General features: G+C 35.9%; 4 protein-coding genes across 6 annotated transcripts in view; 1 reads left to right on the forward strand and 3 right to left on the reverse strand.

Moving 5' to 3' along the window:
• LOC129791107 (E3 ubiquitin-protein ligase HECW2) overlaps positions 1-1,114 on the reverse strand; it is a 29,131-nt gene extending 28,017 nt beyond the window's left edge. The window contains exon 1 of one of the 2 annotated variants that reach the window (XM_055829051.1): positions 746-1,114. In XM_055829051.1, coding sequence (XP_055685026.1) covers positions 746-908 — 163 coding nt within the window. In that variant the 5' untranslated portion in view covers positions 909-1,114. The remainder of the gene's footprint in view (positions 1-745) is intronic. The other variant, XM_055829052.1, reaches the window with a different exon arrangement.
• Positions 1,115-2,393: 1,279 nt separating this feature from the next.
• On the reverse strand, positions 2,394-3,809 carry LOC129791108 (general transcription factor IIH subunit 3). Of its 2 annotated transcripts, none has more exons than XM_055829056.1 (5): positions 3,622-3,809; positions 3,371-3,554; positions 2,723-3,303; positions 2,611-2,647; positions 2,394-2,544 (listed from the first exon to the last, which is right to left on the reverse strand). In XM_055829056.1, the coding sequence occupies exons 1-5, from the start codon at positions 3,626-3,628 to the stop codon at positions 2,481-2,483; spliced, it is 873 nt and encodes a 290-aa protein (XP_055685031.1). In that variant the 5' UTR covers positions 3,629-3,809; the 3' UTR covers positions 2,394-2,480. The 2 variants fall into 2 exon arrangements, with proteins under 2 accessions (XP_055685031.1, XP_055685032.1); XM_055829057.1 differs by having other exon boundaries at positions 3,371-3,551; positions 3,622-3,746.
• Positions 3,810-3,904: 95 nt separating this feature from the next.
• LOC129791109 (low density lipoprotein receptor adapter protein 1-like) lies at positions 3,905-7,398 on the reverse strand. The gene is made up of 4 exons (XM_055829058.1): positions 7,028-7,398; positions 4,720-4,905; positions 4,316-4,647; positions 3,905-4,229 (listed from the first exon to the last, which is right to left on the reverse strand). The coding sequence occupies exons 1-4, from the start codon at positions 7,068-7,070 to the stop codon at positions 3,987-3,989; spliced, it is 804 nt and encodes a 267-aa protein (XP_055685033.1). The 5' UTR covers positions 7,071-7,398; the 3' UTR covers positions 3,905-3,986.
• Positions 7,399-15,354: 7,956 nt separating this feature from the next.
• Positions 15,355-18,055, forward strand: part of LOC129791111 (5'-3' exonuclease PLD3-like) — a 13,170-nt gene continuing 10,469 nt past the window's right edge. Inside the window, exon 1 of the mRNA XM_055829060.1 lies at positions 15,355-15,816. Coding sequence (XP_055685035.1) covers positions 15,481-15,816 — 336 coding nt within the window. The 5' untranslated portion in view covers positions 15,355-15,480. The remainder of the gene's footprint in view (positions 15,817-18,055) is intronic.

The following is an 18,055-nucleotide window of genomic DNA, read 5'->3' on the forward strand; positions in this document are numbered from 1 at the left end:
TCTCTCGCAATTTAGCGTTATACTACGGACGGACGGACGGACGGACGGCCGGCCGGAAAAATTTTTTTTTGGCGCATACGTTTTTTGGAATGTGGGGACCCTAATTCGTGCTCATCCCAAGTTTGAGCCCGATCTGATGACTTTCGATTTTGCTCGGTACACAAAAGCTGTGTCTGAAAGAAACACAGCTAAAATTAATGGACGGTGTTTTTCTCATGATTAAAATCATTAAAATTAAACTCTTCTTGCGACAAATTAAGTGAAATAACTGGAAGTCGGAGACAGAAATAACTCCTGGAATGCGGATGGAGACGTTTTGGGAATAGTCTCGCGTGGATACGGCACCGTACGTTCGAGGAGGTGCAATCAGTGCAAATTATCCCCCCAATTGACCCCTTTCTACCGCTCTTCTGCCGCCGCTCCATCGATCGCCCCCAGCGGGAACTTTTGGGGCCAAAGGGCACCGCGTGATTGACTTCTGGTTCACAGAACACAAGCTGTGCTCTCCCACCAACAACGGGAAGTGCCACAAGACTGATGTGAGAGAAACTTGGGGGAATCTGTGTGACTCTTTGTTGGGAGAAGTCAACAAATGGAGCTAATTTGTACGCACATAGACACCCGGAGAATTGATGGAAGAGCTTATAAAATTCCTCACGGGCGACTTAATTGACTCTAATTGGAACATCCGTTCCAGGCGACAACACGGAGAGGGCTGCTGCTCCTCCCCCGAGAAAATGCCAACCTTGCTCTGCCACCGGATCGTCGTCGTCATCGTCAATGGCACGCAGACCCTCGAGACTGGTGGCACCTTCGATGTCCATGCGAGCCAGGGTCTCCGTAACCTGCAGATCCGCATTCCCAGCCACTTTCTCTGGCGCACTTTCATCATCGCACTTCTTCTCCATTTAGGTTCACAATTTTAGGGGTGCGGGGCGCACTCAGGGCCCCACCATGGGGTGCAACCTCAACGGTAGGTGCCCCCGGAACACTCAACACCACTTTCCGTCCACTAATTCCAACAGGAGATTCATTTTTTTATAGAAAGAATTGAAAACATAATTTTTTAGATAACTTCAACTCCCTAAACTTTCGAAAATTTCCGATGTGGCGCTGCTGGTTGAGGTGTAAGTGAGACAAAGTTATATTTCGCTCATGCTATTTCACCTATATTTCTCACTCACACGTGCACTATTACTGGTTTGCTCTTACGCCAAGTTTATCGCAATTTTCTCGCATTTTCCGACAAATTTTCACGAAAAAATAAAGTTTGTCGCATTCAGAAAACGACGCCACGTCGATTAGCATCGTCAGTTCAAAACTAACCGATTTCGCGCCAAAAAAAAGTCGTGCAAATTCCGTTAAAAAAAACATGGAATTACGCCTCCATTTTTTCACAGAAGCTTCTTGGGGGCTTCCGGAGCGCCCATAGCTACTTTTGATGCCCCAAAAACTGAGTTTTTCGTGGAAAAAAAAACGAATCTTAAAATTTTTTCCCTGAAAATCTCACAAAAACGCCGGAAACGCACTCTGGTGGAAAAATTTTAAACTGAAGTTCTCAAAACACTGAAAAAAATTTAAAAAATATATTTTTTCGGGAAAACTTATTTTTGGGGTTCTAAAAGTTGCCGGGAATGCTCAGCGGGGCCCCGGAGAGCTTCAGTAAAAGTTCGGTCGCGTTTGCCAAATTTTTTGCGGAATATTGGTAATTTGGAGTATTGCGCCGATAGATTTTTGGCGGCGGAGTTGTCCAAATAATAAAATTTGAACTTTACCGATTTTTTTTAGCATTTCGACAAAATTCGTGATTTCCTTGCTTTTTTCCCAAATTTTTGGGCATAAGACACATTTTTGGGGCTCCTGGGGCACTTACGGGTGCTCCCGCGCATCCGGAGTGCCACTGTGTGCGGAAATTGGGGCCCGCGGAAGTTTTGACGGTTGAGATTGAAAGTTCGAAATTTTGACGGTTGGGGATTTTACACGACTCTCATTTCCCGGAAATTAATTTTCGCGAACTTTTGGAATTTTTGATGCCATTCGACGCGGCGTCGCTTCCTGGTCACAAAAACTTGATTTTCTCATGAAAATTTGTCAGAAAACGCGGGAAAATTGCAAAAAATTGAATGTGTGAGGGAGACAGACAGCGGTGAAATGCATCCATCTCATTTTCTCTTCAACAAAATATACCAAAAAGAGCGCCAAATTCAAAAAGTAACCAAAAAAACAAAAATTATATGGGGGCGCTACGAAGGGGGGCTCTGAGAGGAAAATGAATACGACCATCTGAAATTGCCTGATAAAAGGAACTTCTGTACCAAATTTCATCGCGATCGGACCAACGAACGGTGTAGAAATGCATAGCTGTACAAATGAAAAAATAAAGGAGCTTACTCACTTTTGTATGGTGTTTTTTTTTTAATTAAAAAACGACATTTTCACCTAGAAAAATTTACTTATAAAAATTACAATTTTCAAGCATTTTACGCGCGCATTTTCTTCTTTTTGGGTTTTGCTGCAATCGGCGCAGGAGTTTTGAAAACCGTGCTGAAAAGAAAATAAAACAAAACTTTTAAAGAATGAAAAGTTAGAATAAAAGTGATAAAAACTTACTGGCAAGTTGTGCAAATTGGGCTGTATTTGCAGAAAACTGAAAAGAAGGAAAATTTAATTTATTCTCTGATTTTTCATTTTAAATTCAAGAGAAATTCTGGAGGAAACTTACTGGACAGGCACACAGAGCATACGTAGCCAATGTCAATGAGTTCCCGGTGGCAGAAGCAGGCAGCACGGTAGTCCACTTTGACTGGGGGCGGGAGAACAAGCTTCATCCGGGTGTTCTGTGGATCTGGCAGGAATACCCAGAGGAGGTACTGCAGAAGCCCCTCAAGCTGGGGTATTTTGAGATACTGCCCACCTGTGATGTCACAGCCCTGCTGCAGGAGGCTCAGTGGCTTGTCCAGGGCACAAACATCGATGACGACGTTCTGCTTTTGAGCCGTGAAGAAGACATTCATGTAGGTCATGTACTGGGAAGCACATTCATTGCTTCCCGTCACCACAAGAATCCTGGACGAGATCCTCGTTCCTGGAGCACGAATCCGGTGAATTCTTGCAATGTAGCACAAAGCCATGGTCATTGTTCCCGCCAGGAGAGATTCTGTGTGCCCATGCATCCGGGGAGCGTTTGTTATCAAGTCCGTCAGTTTGCTTTTGATAGTTTTCTCCACCAGCGTGAAGAGTTCATACTGCCCATCGATCTGTCGTACCTCCATAGGCTTCCCAGGACTCGGATAGAGGAATTCTCTGCAAGAAAATTCCGGAAATCTTTACAAAAAACTTCCCCGGAATTGCATTGTTTTGTGAAACTCACGTTTTGTGCTGATGACACGCCAGCACTGCCAGTTTATTCTGAGCCCTCTGCATTAGATGAGCATTCCCAAAGGCAATCACAGAGTCCAAGCACTGTGTCATGTGCTGTGTGTTCATCCGGATTATTCTCTGGCAGGGATTTGTGTCCAGAACAATCACCAACAAGTTGCAATCAGCCGGTTCTGCTGAAAAACAAATAATTTACCTTTAAATCTTTAACTTTATGTTGTTTTTGCAATTGAATTAACTTACCTGACATCTTGCTCTTTCTCTCTGTGCAGAAAATGTGATGAAAATGCAGGAAAAACGCGAGAAAAGCACAAAAAGAAAATCCACCGCAGAATGTTTTTATTTTTCTTATAATTTGAGGTTATGTTAATAATTTACTTCGGCAAGAGAACGAAGTATTCCGAAATAATTCGAAGATTACGAGGGAAAATTCAAATAAAATTCGTTAATGATCCTTCGTGGTGCTTCCGGCACTTCATGCATAAAAATATGTTTTTTCCGCCTAAATAAGCAGTAAAAAAAAACCTTTAGGCACAACACCACCAATATGTGTATTAAAAGTATTAAAATGTATTCAGATTACAAATAAAACATCAAAGAATCCCTTTTCAGGAGCACATCATGGAATTATCGTGACGATGCGCAATGATGCTGAGATCGTGGGTGGATTCATTCTCCTCAAAGGACACCCAGGTGTTCTGGAAGTACCTCCGGCGATCTTTGCACATCTCCGTTTCACTCCCAAAGTCAATCAAGAGATTCCTCACAGCATTACCTTCGATCTGCTGAACTTTCTCATCTTGTCGTTGCTCCTCCAGTAACTTCCGCCTTCGTGTAGCTGCCTGCCAGAGCTGTGTTGAGCAGAGAGAGAGAGAGATGGGAAAGTGGTTCGTGAAAGTTTTAATTCTTCCGCGGAATTGTGCGTGAGTGCACTCACCTCGTAGGCACGACCGAAGCTCCTGGCCACCGTGAGAGCAACTTCTTGGGCCACTTTGCGCTTTGGGCAGAGAAATGCGTGACACTCGAGTATGACTGGGGCATCGGAGCTCTGCGATGATGACGATGAGCATTCCCCGAAAGACGATGTGGCGTCTCGGTGATCCAGACTACTCACAAATGCAAAGACATGATCATGCGTGGCATCCGCGGAGCAGTACGATATCCGATAGACGGAAACTTGCTGCTGTGTCTCACCAGAAACCGGATCGTAAACTTCAATGCCTTTCGGGGAGACGGATAGATTTACCCGCTGCATCTTCTTGCCACTTGCTGGAGGGAAAAGAAAAATTTTAAAATTTGCGTTGGAAGCATGTAGTGGGGGATGAGTCCCAAAGGCCTGACCTTTGGCCGTTGATATGACAGTTTTGACTGCTTCGGCCGTTGCATCCTCCGAACGGGCTGCATCGATCACGGTGCAGCCCAAATACTTCACGGAGAACGTCGATGGATCCGTGCCATCCTCGAGATCCTCCTGAGGATCATTGAAGTCACGCATATTTGTAGCCAGTGCCCATTCTTCGCACAATTCTACCAAAAAAAATGTTTTTCTCTAATTTAATTCGTGATCATAAAAATTTATGAGATTCAAAAAAATATTTTTTACAGCTCTTCAGAAAAATAAATCAAAGGAATTCCGCCGTTTTCCAGATTTTTCTCAATTTTCTTCTCATTTTTAGAAAAAATTGCATAATGATTTTCTCAATAAAGTGAAACAGATGAAAAAATAAGTAATTTACACAAAGTATTTTTAATTGATTCTCTTTAATCAATGAAGAATAATCATTTAATTGATAATGGTGTATTTTTTGTACCACCGAACACGGTAGATTTCGCTATAAAAAGCACTTAAAGCGAGAAGAAAAGCAACAAAAAAAATCAATTATCAATTGAATAATTGAGAATGAATTAATTATCTCAAAAATGTCAGTCATTATCGAGGAACGTATACAGATGAATGTAAGAAATGTTATTGCACTCTGTTTTATATTTTTTTTTAATGCTCGATTATAGATTTTGGCCACATTGTAGTCATTGTAGTCATTGCATTCACCTTGTCGAGCTGACACGTGGCTATTCCAATTATTTTACGTGTCAATGGTCGCGTCTAAAAGATGAGAATTAGTTGATCCGCAATTGATTTAATTTTTAATTAGATTTTTTTATTAATCTTCTGTACGCCAAGAGGAGTCGGTATTGGACCCCAGAAAAAAAATTATAATTCATTTTCAGAAGGCTGACAAGAAATTAATTTAATACGAGTGTTTTTAGTTTTATTTCTAAGGATTGACGTTTATTTTCTAACGTTTAAAGATTATTTTTGATTTATTTCAAACGTTTCTATTCAACTTTTGACATTCTTTTTCTAACGTTTCTATTCAATGTTTGACATTCTTTTTCTAACGTTTCTATTCAATGTTTGACATTCTTTTTCTAACGTTTTTATTTAATGTTTGACATCCTTTTTCTAACGTTTTTATTTAATGTTTGACATCCTTTTTCTAACGTTTAACGACTATTCTGACGGTTAAAATTTATTCTCACGTTTTACTTTCATTCGAATTTATTTGACATTTCTTTTCTAACGTTTAATTATTTCAGTTTTAACGTTTTTTCATGATATATTTTTGCACATTAAAGTCTTAACGAATAATTTGTACTTTTAAAATTTGTAGACACCCAAACACCATTCCTGGCTACGACATTGATCATTTTAACCTACAAAATAAAAAAATATCACCTCCTTAAAGACAGAACGCGGTATAAAGGTGACCTTCCGTTTGCCCTCTTAACCCAAAGCAAATATTTCAAAAAATCATTTTATTGAATTTTTCAAAAAAAAAAGTTCTCAAATCACATCGCAGGATCAAGAGACAAGTCAAAAGATCACACTGATCTTACACTCTATGATCTGAAGAAAACTTCAATAAACTTTTTAATAACTCAATCACACTGTAACTTTAACACACAGACGATCGAGGAACCGATCAAGCGATCACTGTGAGCTGGATTTTCCCGCAGAGATGATCATCTGTGATCATCTTCAATTAAACGTTCATTTTTTGTTATTACAAAAAATTAATGTTTTAGATTAAAAGCAATAATAAAAAAAATGAAAGCGAATCAAATAGCTGCAACGCTATGAGAATGAATTTATAAAAATTCCTAAATTAATATTATATCCACACCGGAGATTTATCACCATCTTATCTCACGCTCAGATAGTTAAGCCCAATGATCTCTATTGCACCGTCAAGAGGGGCAATTATTGACCGTTTTGTTGCTACTTCAGCGTCATAAAATTTAATTAATATTGGATTCTTAGTAATTGCCCGTGGACACCTCTAGTACATGAAATTACATAATTTTCCTTCCTTCATTTACATACATATCACATGTACACATATACGATCTTTAGGGTTTTCCTCATCAAGCTATAAAGATGGAAAATGGCAGATCCAGTTTCATTGTGAATTGGATCGTGCTTTAATTTGCACTGATGGGTGTCTCTGACACTGGGATGGAGCGTCAATCTGGCGGGAAATTCTGCACAATCTTTTTTTCCAACTGGCGCCACTCTGTGCGCGCCAACCCATGAGTTATCATACGAAGAGGAAATTGCATGTTGTACAGATGATAACCACGCACTTACTCTTGTGCTTTGAATTCTTCCAGATATTCCGGAAAAAGGCCATTTCCCTCTTTAAAGAAGACAAAAAACGTCTCTGCTAAACTTTTTTTCACACGCAAAAAATGATCTTCAATCAACAATGAAGAATCTCACTTTCACTGCACTCCCACTGATTTAGGTACAACAAACTGACTCAATTAAAATCCCAACAATGCGAATCACTCCTAAAGAGATTGAAGACTGTGCACGTCTGCGCTCGAGATCGTTCTGATCAGTTGTGCATTTTGTGCTCGTCAAGTGATCTCTCACTGGGTGGCTGATCGAGTGCTCCCTCCCAATGATTTTCTCTCATTCCCGCAATCTTTTACACTTCTCCTTCGTAATTTTCTTTCAATTCATCTTTTTTCTCTAATTTTCACTGGAAATGGTGGGGAAAATGCGATTCAAAAGAAAATGAAAAAAAAATCCCAAATATAGCAAAAGTAGAGTACGCGCCAACAAAGAATTTTATCAATGTGCGCCGAAAAAATCCACACTAACATGACGGCGATATTGGCCGTCTCGTTGTCTGTATTTTGCAATGCGAGAATGTAAATGATTGAATTGAATTTAAAATAGTTTAGAGTAAAATGAGGAAGCATTAGCATAAATGCATTAAATGAAAAAAAGAATCACGAATAAAACCACAAAGATGACGTCATTCTTTGCATTTTTTGGCAAACTTTTAGCGTGATTTATCCAGCTAATCTAGATGAAAAAAAATCGGAAGATCACGTATCCGATTGATCTTTTAACTACTCAAAGATTAAAGAAAAAGTAACGAAAACCAAGAAAAAAGAAAGATCTTTTTTAGTTGATCAAAGCTCATTCAGCTGCAATCGAGCAGTCTGCCGAATCTATTCTTTGCACACGCTTCTTCCTCATCACTGATCAAGCTGATCAACAACGATTAAATGGCTGAGATCCAGGGAATTTTGTTTATAAACCCAAACATTTTTTTTTTATAAGAAACAAGCGTCCTAATCGCAAATAAATTAATAGATCTCGTGCCGCGACGAAATTCAGCACTAAAACATCAATATTTTGGTTTGCCATTCGTTATCTATTTCCTCAGTAACTGAGAATAATTACGTTTTAATACGCGCATTTATTTATAATATAGAGTGTCTCGATGTTTTTTGCCCCCTTTGACGCGTTTTGGTGATAAATCGCTTCAAAAAACTTACAAATCGCTCCAAATGAGTGCAGAGAGGCATTGACAATTCAAAAAAAAAACGACTAAATAAATTGCGCGTGGTTGTAATCGCTAAAATAGACTGGGATTTTTGCAAGGCAATTTGGGTCAGTAATTCTTTGTTGAGATTGCATTGAGATCGATGGTGAGGGCTTTTTCTTCATGGGGACATGTCGCGAGAAAAATTGCCAGCAAGTTGTAGGTATGAAAATTGTGGCACAAAAGTCAATGATCAACGGGGACAGGTTTATTTCATCAGCCATAAGACGAGCTTGATTGAGTGAAATAAGAAGAAGAGGTCGCAAATTGCATAGTACAGCAAGTTCACAGAATTGCATTGCTTGAGAATTATCCAAAATTAGCGATTGCAACTGCACGTGACTGCCCTAATTGATTTTCCATTGCAATATGATTTTTACATTCATATTTAGTCATCTTTTCTTCCGGCTGACGTAACTTCCAATGACATTAGTATCATCTGCCAAATTTGATTGACAGATATAGTTACAATTTTCTTATCAGATTAATTTCTCATTTCAGCTATTTGGCACAGATTTTAATGTTAAAACTAAAAACAAAATATAAATCATTAAATTGTTTTGAAATCCTGTGAAAAAAAGAAAACTATCATAGAAAATTGTTTTTTTTGACATTTATTTTGACAGGAAAAATAATTAAACGTCATTTTTTTTTTTTAATGTCAGCAGCACACATATATTATGAATGGTGTTTTTATGACTTTTTATATTGATTTTCATAAACAAAAACTTAATTTATTAAATTGTAAATAGCACAGAAAACCGTAAAGTCAATTTACACCCGGCGCCTCCATTGTAATGAAGAATTAATGCATATATCGCAGAGGTGTAGAGTTACATAACATAGCTTACTGTTACATGATTTCCTTTTTGTAAATTTTCCCTTCATTTCAATTTAGAAGCATTAAAAAAAATCAATAAAACGACATTTTAGATCTTACAGATTGATAGCTTAATATGCTAAATAAAACATCCAAAATAGCTGGCAATTTATGTATTGGGTCATCTCGAAATGGATGTCGCAACCAAGTAAAAAATTTCCGTTTGACATTTGCTTGGTTAATGGGTAACCCAATAAAAATTTCTCCGTGTTGAAGATTGCGTTGAAATTCGATTTATTAGTTCAAATAAGATGTAAAAAGTTTAGATTTAAATAATTAAAAATTAGTTGGTAGTACCCAAACTACTTTTTATTAAGTGTTTTTTTTTTATAATAATAAATACGCGATTGAGCATTTTTTTTAAAAGTGGTATATTATATTTTTATCAATTTTTTTAAAATTACATAACGCCTTCACAAGAAAAACTAAAAAATATTTTTTTAAATTATTTTGAAAAGAATATTATTAAAAAAAAATTTTTTTTTGATAAATATTTTAAATTTCTTTTAATTTTCATTTTTTTGTAATTTCAAAAGAAATATATTATCTATATAATAAAGAAAGGTCTCTCTAAAATTTCGTTCCTGTTCATCTATGCATTTCTACACCGTTGGTCCGATCGCGATGAAATTTGGTACAGAGACTCCTGATACCAGGCGGTTTTTACCAACGACATTCATTTTCCCCCCAGAGCCCCCCTTCACATAGCCCCCATATAAAATTCATGCTTTTTTGACTACTTTTTGAATTCGGCGCCATAAATGTTGTGTGAAATTCACTTCTTCCCTTTACATTTTTTTTGATATTGATAAGTGCATGCTTCATCACAATTTTTCTCTTTCTAAAACTTGCGCGAAGCGCAACAAATCCCCGCGAAGCGGGGCGAGGTAAATTGGAGCGAAGCGACAATTTACCTCGTTTTATTTATTTCTAAAAAATTATTATTTTTTTTAATTAAAAATTTTTGTTTAATTTTTTTTGTAATCATTCAGAAATTATTTTAAAAAAAAATTTTTTGATTTAATTTTTTATTAAAAAATGTTTTTTGAAATAAAAAAATAGTATTAAAAATTATTTAAAAAAAAATATTATTTTATAGTTCTTTTTTAAATAATTTTCAATTTTTTTATTTGAAATTTTTTTTAATTATTTAAAATATTTTTTAAGTGCGTAGCGCCTTTGCAGAAAAAAAATAACTTTTTAATAAATATATTTTTTTATAAAAATAAGGTACGCGCTTGAGGATATTTTTCTCATGAAAAATCTTTGCAAAAGAGTAGTTTTTAGAGTTTTTATTATTTTTAATAATAAAAAAAATAACGATTTCTAGTGCGTGGCTCCTTTACAAAAGAAAACTGAACTATTTTTTAATAATATATTTTTTTAAATAAATCTTTTCAAGCGTGTATGTAGCATCTTTATAAAAATGAAACTACTTTTTTTATTAATATTTTTTTTTACGAAAATGGCGGCTTTTGTTTCATGAAAACTTTTCTTGACATTTTTCGGCCTCAAGAAATGGTTTAAATGGTTTTAAATATTGCAGAAAGTTGTAGAATTTTGCAAAACCTTCAATTTGATACCAATTTAAGCAAAACCGAACGAGAAGAACAGAAGATATGGCTTTTAGAACTTTTCAAATTCAAGAATTTTTCAAATGGTTGACTATTGTTGATTTATGCCTTATTTGAAGTAATTTTGGAGTATGTCCTTGGACTTACTTCCCTCACGTCTTTAAGTCACTATCATACCAATTGCTGAATATACGTATTAAATAAATAAGTTCTCACAACAAAAAATTATTATATATTCTAAACGGCGACATAGATTTTTTTTCATTTTTAGCATAGTGGAAAATATTAAGTCAAGCTACAACATATTTTTCATTTTACTGCCTCTTGTTGCCATTTTTGGAACTTGGAATGTTCTAAATATTTATAGAGCTTCTTTAAATCTTTCATTTGAGCTTGAATTGGTCAAAATCGGACAAGCCGTTCTCGAGTTATATAAAAGAATACTTTTTGCTTTAGGCGGACATATTTGCTAAACCGCTTGACCGATTTTCAAGTATGAGTTACCAATGAAAACGTCTTACTGAGCTGAGTGAATTCTACAACATGTTAAAATTTCAGACCTCTAGCTATAAGGTAAAAGGAACACAAACTAATATGCGATTGAAGTTTTTTGTTAAAGATTTTTAATAAAAAAAAAAACTCAAATGAGTATTTAATATTTACAAAATATACCTACTTACTTAACACAAAGTATTTTGGTTTTTATTAATTGTTTTTTTTTTTTTAATAATTATTTTCAGAAGCGTAGCGTATTCTCAAAAACTATTTTTAGAAATACTTATTAAAAAGTAGTTTGGTTTTTTTTTGCAAATGGTGAAATGATTTATTAAGAAATGTACTGGTAAGCAAACCAAGCTTACGAGAGCTGTGTTTCTTTCAGTGTATCAATTTTGTGAGAGTAAACTAGAACGCGAATTAGTTTAAATACGCGCAAAGTCGGGAAAAGTAGAAAAGTCATACGATAATAAATATTTAGAAAGCCATATCTCGAGAACTGATCCATAGATTTTCATTTTTTTTTGTTCGAAAGATCTTGAAGTCAGCTATAACATCGAAAAATGAAAAAAATTTATGTCGCCATTTTCGAAAAATTCGAATCCGAAATTTTCGAAAACTTTGTTTTTGATTTTAGCACCTCTTGTGGTCATTTCTCGAAGTTGCAATGTTCTAGACATTTGTAGAGTTTCACGAAACCTTTCATTTGCGCTTGAGTTGATCAAAATCGGACTTGCAGAACCCGAGATATGACATGTCAAAGTTTGAGCTCAATATTTTCAAAATGGCGACATAAATTTTTTAAATTATTTTTTATAAATAGATGTTATAGTAGGCTATAATACATCAAAAAAAATGAAGCAAATCGATAATGGCGTTTTCGAGATATTCATCGAAAACTCATCGAAAATTTTCTTTTTGATTTTTGGCCCCCTAGCGGTCACTTTTGAAACTTCGGATGTTCTAGAGAGTTGTAGGGTTTGTTGAGAGCTTTCATTTGAGCCCGGGTTGATCGAAATCGGTCAAGTCGTTTTCGAGTTATGGTCGATTTTCGATGAAAAATTGTGGCGGCCATATTGACTAAACGACTTGACCGATTTTCGAAAATGAAGTATCGTTGCAAAGGTATTGATGGCCCCTATAACATATCAAAATTTCAGATTTTTAGCTATTACAGGGGCTGAGATGTAGCGAAAACAAAATTTTGAGGTTATTCAAAATGGCGGACGGAGCGCAGTTTTTGAATAAATTATTTAAAAATTGTTATTTATGACCTTTGTTAACAAGAATTGAGGTAAACTATCGGCCATCTTTGAATTGCTTAGAGAATTTTAACTAAGATTGGTCCAAGAAACCCAAGAAATCAAATTGATATCTCTCAATGTTTAGCGTCAAAGTATTATTATATACATATAGTCGGCCATTTTGCTTTAATGTTGTCAGGTCGATTTTTTTGTATTAATTAAAAGTTAGGTTGATAGAACATATTCAAGTTTCATAATTATATCTTTTGCAGAGCCCGATATATGTATAGGTATAAAAAATAAATAATAGTTTGGGTATTCAAGATGGCGGCCATAAATATGAAGTGGGAGGACGTAATTCATACTATATTCTGAAAGCTATGATTCTAAGATCTAAGGTGTAGTTCTTAAAAGGACACATGTGTTTATATACCACCATTTGTTCACAAAGAATTTTGAAAATCCTGTCTAAAGTAGCCCAAATTATCTTAAACTAGTTTCCGATGACGTATCACAGCTTAACTTAAGGCTGTATAAATTAATTTTTGGGTTTTATTAAATTAGAAAATAAATTTAAAAAAAATAATCTTATTGGACATGTTGAGGAATTATCCAATGACGAAAAGTGGAAAAGGTATGGATTATCCTACGACATGTCGTCACAAACTCTTTTTGCAGAAATTAATTTTTACTCGGTTGCGACATCCATTTAGAGATGACCCAATAAATGAAATGAATGAAATTATGTTGATTTTCTTGATGACAACCCCCTAAATATCCAACGAATCATCTTCAATAAATTATTAAGGTGTCATAATTTAGAGAGAGAGCACAAAAATTAGATATTTAGGTCATAAATGGACATTATATTTAATCACTTTTGACCTCAATTTTTCCCCTGAAAATTAGGATAAAAGAGTCAACGGATTTCTTAGAATTATTGAGTGGCAACCCACCTTCATGTTTTGGTGAGTGTTTGCTTCAAGAAATGGATTTTCCGTGAGGGTGGTCATGATATTTCGTCACCACAACATCTAATAAAATCCACACAACATGGAACATTTTATTAGATTTTTTTTGGACATTTCTGGGCTTATTAAATTTTAACAGCCGCGCGTTGTGAGTCAAACTTTCGTGGGTAAAAGTGAAGAGTAGGAATTAATTAATCACGTATTAGCCTCGTGGGTAGCGTGAACTTCCTTTTCTGTATCCCCCAAAATTGTGAGCTTAAAGGCAAAGAGGGTCAATAACATATAGTTGTGTAGCAATATCTGAAAGCCTCACGTGCTGATGTAATGGAAATCCTTGCGCTTGTTTTTCGTCTATGAAATAGCATGAAAATGAAATGGAAATTCTGGGGAAATTCTCTCCTGACGAAATCGAGGAAATGTCCTTTAAGATGACGTAAGGAATCTACAGGATATTATTCAATATAATGTGCTTAACTTGACTAGTAATTCATGGGATATTTTTCGCTTTAAATATTAATGAAGAAACCTCATATTACACAAGAAATTTATTTCAGTGCTCCTTTATGGAAATCAAAGGACTGCAGAGACAGAAAATGAAACAAAGGGGTGGTTTTTATTAAAGTCAAGGATATAATGAAATATCATTTGACCATCACTATATGTTTGAGTACGAAAGGGTAGGTAAACAGAGTAAAGGTTGCGGTAAAAGCGATTGTAATTCATACCATCTTCTTACAAAGAAAATGAAAATTATGTTTGATTTCCTATGAAATCAGTTAATAACTAATATTCTTACCAATTTAAACATTTAATCTTTTCTAGGGGTCAATTAATTGAAATCGAGACGCTTATGTAACCAGGCGCCTCCATCGTAATCCTCGGCTTGGTTTCTTCCATTAACCCTTTGACGTTTTTTGGGTCATACGCTGACCCAAACGTGAAACATTTTATTTTTTCAATTATTTATGAATGTAATTCTTTTTCCATGTTACAAATGCATCAAATTCACGCATAAGGGGCCAAAGAAGACGTTCTGAGTGAGAAAAGTCCTCTAAAAAAATTCATAGAATAAAAATCGCGATAAAAGAGCGCATGTTTCAATGTTTTTATGTTTCACGTTGGACGTTAAAGGGTTAAAATCTCTGCCGTATTTCAATATTTATTGAGGTAAAATGAAATTATTTTGAATACTATGTTAAAGGACTTTAAGACTCTTGAAAAAATCAATATTATGAAGCATTCCGAAAACTTTTGATACATATTTTCCTTCAAATTTATTATAAGGTACCTACATGTTTTTCCATCGAGACAGAGTGGACAATTCAATCCATATAAAACTCCCTTATCGCAGGATCAAACATCACTGTTTTTTAATACAAAGATGTAATTAATATGAACTCTATATATAAAGCTATTAAGGCTATTAAACATTAATGTTCATAAATTACTTAATTAACTTTTCATTTAATGACAACCACGTGGCTTCTTCTTAGGATTATTCATTTTCATCCCTATTTCATCATATTCGATAACTGTGGCCCGTGTTTCGATGACCAACACATGTACTTTTCCTGAGAAAACGTGCTTGAATAATTTTCCAAAGGTTCACTTAATGTTGGAGGAGGCCCTCTATTTGAGGGGGCGCATTGTGCGATTCCGCGTAATAAATGGCAGAGACGACGCCAAAGACCTTTCGGAGACTGGGTGTGGTGTATTAATGTGAAGTCATACAACCCATTCACGCACAGTACGACCGCAAGTGACCATCTCACACCTTAGGACGCCACTATGAGCAAACGATCTGCGCAGACGTCTTATGTATTTGTTCTCTATCAAATTAGGCCCTTATCAATCCATTACAATCAATTACTCGCGCGTCGTGCTTGGAGAAAGTTTCGCTTTAGTTGTGTCCCTCCACTCGGTGAAGAATAAACACATTTTGCCGCTTTATTGGAAAATGTGTTTGGAAAATTTGTGGCATTTTCCTCGGAGACTCTCATAAGGGGAATTAATTTGAAATTACAAAGTGCACGTGAAATGCCGAATCTTTGGGATTACATTCACATCAATCGATCGGGAGAGAATAGGGGAGAACATGATCTACAAGCAGGACTCTTCCAGATTGCCTGCCAGACGTCGAGTATTTTAATTCAAGTGAACAACAATGTTAGCTATGGGGACAATTCATCCAACTTCCAGTATAACAATTTCAATGCTGCCACAGCATTTGGACACGCTACACCGTCCACGAGTTCTGGTCTCGATCAGGAGCAAAGTGTTGTTCTCCTGTCTCCTAAGGGCGCATCCAACAATTCCTCAGCCATAGCAAAGAGCCGCAAGAGTATCTTCTCCAACTATAAGCATCGACTGAGTGTAAGTCCCTCTACACACACATCAGGGAGAAATCCTTGCCCTCATCCGGCGCTTGACATTGAGAAAGGCGGGCAATTCATAGGAGAATCGACCTTGTCGGAACCACCCCCGCGATTCGTCATCTCGCAGACACCCCTCGCGTGATTGAGACCATAAAATGCGGCAAAACTCCTTTCTCTTCGTCATTTCGCTTAAGCAATTAACAGACGCCTCATCCATTGCCTCACTATACCACCCCCGCACCCTAAAACCTTTAACATATTGATTTATTTCGTATAAAGAACAATCGATGACTCGCACCTGTAGTCCCAACCCCTTTATCTCATTTTTGAGGTCGACTGCGTGTGAAATTCAATAACGGACATTTGGCTATCATTTCACTATCACGAACAAACTATATTGATTAATGTACCCTCACATGAGGCTTTCCTTTATGAGCGAGACAGTTTATCAATTTCCCCATAAACACCGTGGAAAAGTACAAGACAATAAAAGGAACGATGATGTATGTAGAAAAGAGCAAACTGCAAAGGCAGAAAGCTTTCAGAAAGCTTTTTTTTGAAAAAGGATTCAAGAGCATGACAAAGCAGAAATATTTTGAATTTATTGAAATTGAAGTGAAATAGATATTTTAGGAATATAGGATCTATATTTCAGTAACTAACAAGGAAAACCACTGATGGAGCTGTTGACACGAATGCAAACTAGAATATCTACGTATTTTACAGCTTTTACATAAATGTCGTTATGTACAATACGTATAAGCGTTACAATAAAAATTCGTTGAATTATAAGGATGAGAAAGCATAATGAATCACCTGAAGCTATGTATTAAGGCATCGTTATAACACTAATAGTAGTCTTTTGGTTCAATTACCCCAACTTCTAAAAATTGGAATCGTAATATTGATATTAGAATTTTATTACAGGGTACTTTCTAAACTAGATATGTAGTTTAAGCGTTTTACGCAAATCTATTTCCATTTTTCTAATGAAGATAAAAAAAAATGTTTGACTCTTTTAACCTTTTAAGGATCGTAAGGATTCCTTGAAGTAAAAATATTTGGCGGTTTTTTTGAGCTCAAAAAAGACATTTTTGGCAAAAAATCCGATTTTTTAATTTTAGCTTCTTCGTTCTTCCCGGTCCTATGGAATCCTTAGTGATAAGGTAACAAAAGGTCTTATAATCTCGAAATCTTCAGGGTCCATAAAGGCATATTCCTGCATAAGATTTGACTCCATAAATAAAAATTAACTTTCTAAAATTAATAATTTTTAAAATCCAGTCATAGGACAAAAACGTTCCATTAGGTCCTTAAGGGTTTTAGTGACTTCACAACAGTTCCTATGCCAGATACATGTTATGTCATGCATTCAAGCAGCAAAATGAATAAGTTTCTTTCCAATTCTTTTGAAATTTATACGACTCAACGAACCGTATTCTTTTAGAACCGAATACTGAATTGAACAAACAATTAAATTGAAAAATTATTCAAAGATTTCTTAAAATGGATATGAAATGATTATGTTTTCAACCGAGTATTTAGATAAAGTCGATAAATTAAAATCCAAAACTTATTAAGGTTAAGACTTCCTAATTTAATTACTTCTTAATGTCTTTCACAATAATATCGACATTTCTCTATTTATTTGATTCTTTTCGTTGGGGGAAGAATAAATTTTCCTAAGAAAACATTAGCTTTTCATACCAACTAGCATGCCGGGGGAGGTAAATAGAAATGGAAAAATCGTATTTTTCTCACGTTTTTTTTTTTTGCCTTCTCACTGTCGCTCTGTTCATTCACACCTACTCCATACACGGATGGGGGGGGGGACCCTTACGACCCCGTTCTCACCTTTCCCGGGGCGGAAGAAAGAGAAATTACAACCAGAGCGCAATTATCTCCTCCATACCCTCCCCATACACCGGATTCTCACACCATCACGTGCTTTGGGCAATTTAGGTAACTCGACCCGTGCACGTGATTTCTTGTGTGCATGGAAAATGCTGCGGAGCAAGATAATTTTCCCCCAATTTTTCCACATCGCCATCCCACACTGTTGTTACAGTTAAATAAATTCTCTATCGATTTTCACGCTAATGCAAAATGTAGAACACTTGTGTGAAATATGGGGGAGCTTTGCAAAAATTCACCCCTTACATGGCCAGTTTGTTGGGAAACGTGCATAAAGCTGCACTTGTTTTCCCGCTTCTCTCGTGATTTATTCCTGGCAAAAG

This window comes from Lutzomyia longipalpis, chromosome 2 (genome assembly GCF_024334085.1).
Source record: "Lutzomyia longipalpis isolate SR_M1_2022 chromosome 2, ASM2433408v1".
NCBI classification, from domain to species: Eukaryota; Metazoa; Arthropoda; class Insecta; order Diptera; family Psychodidae; genus Lutzomyia; species Lutzomyia longipalpis.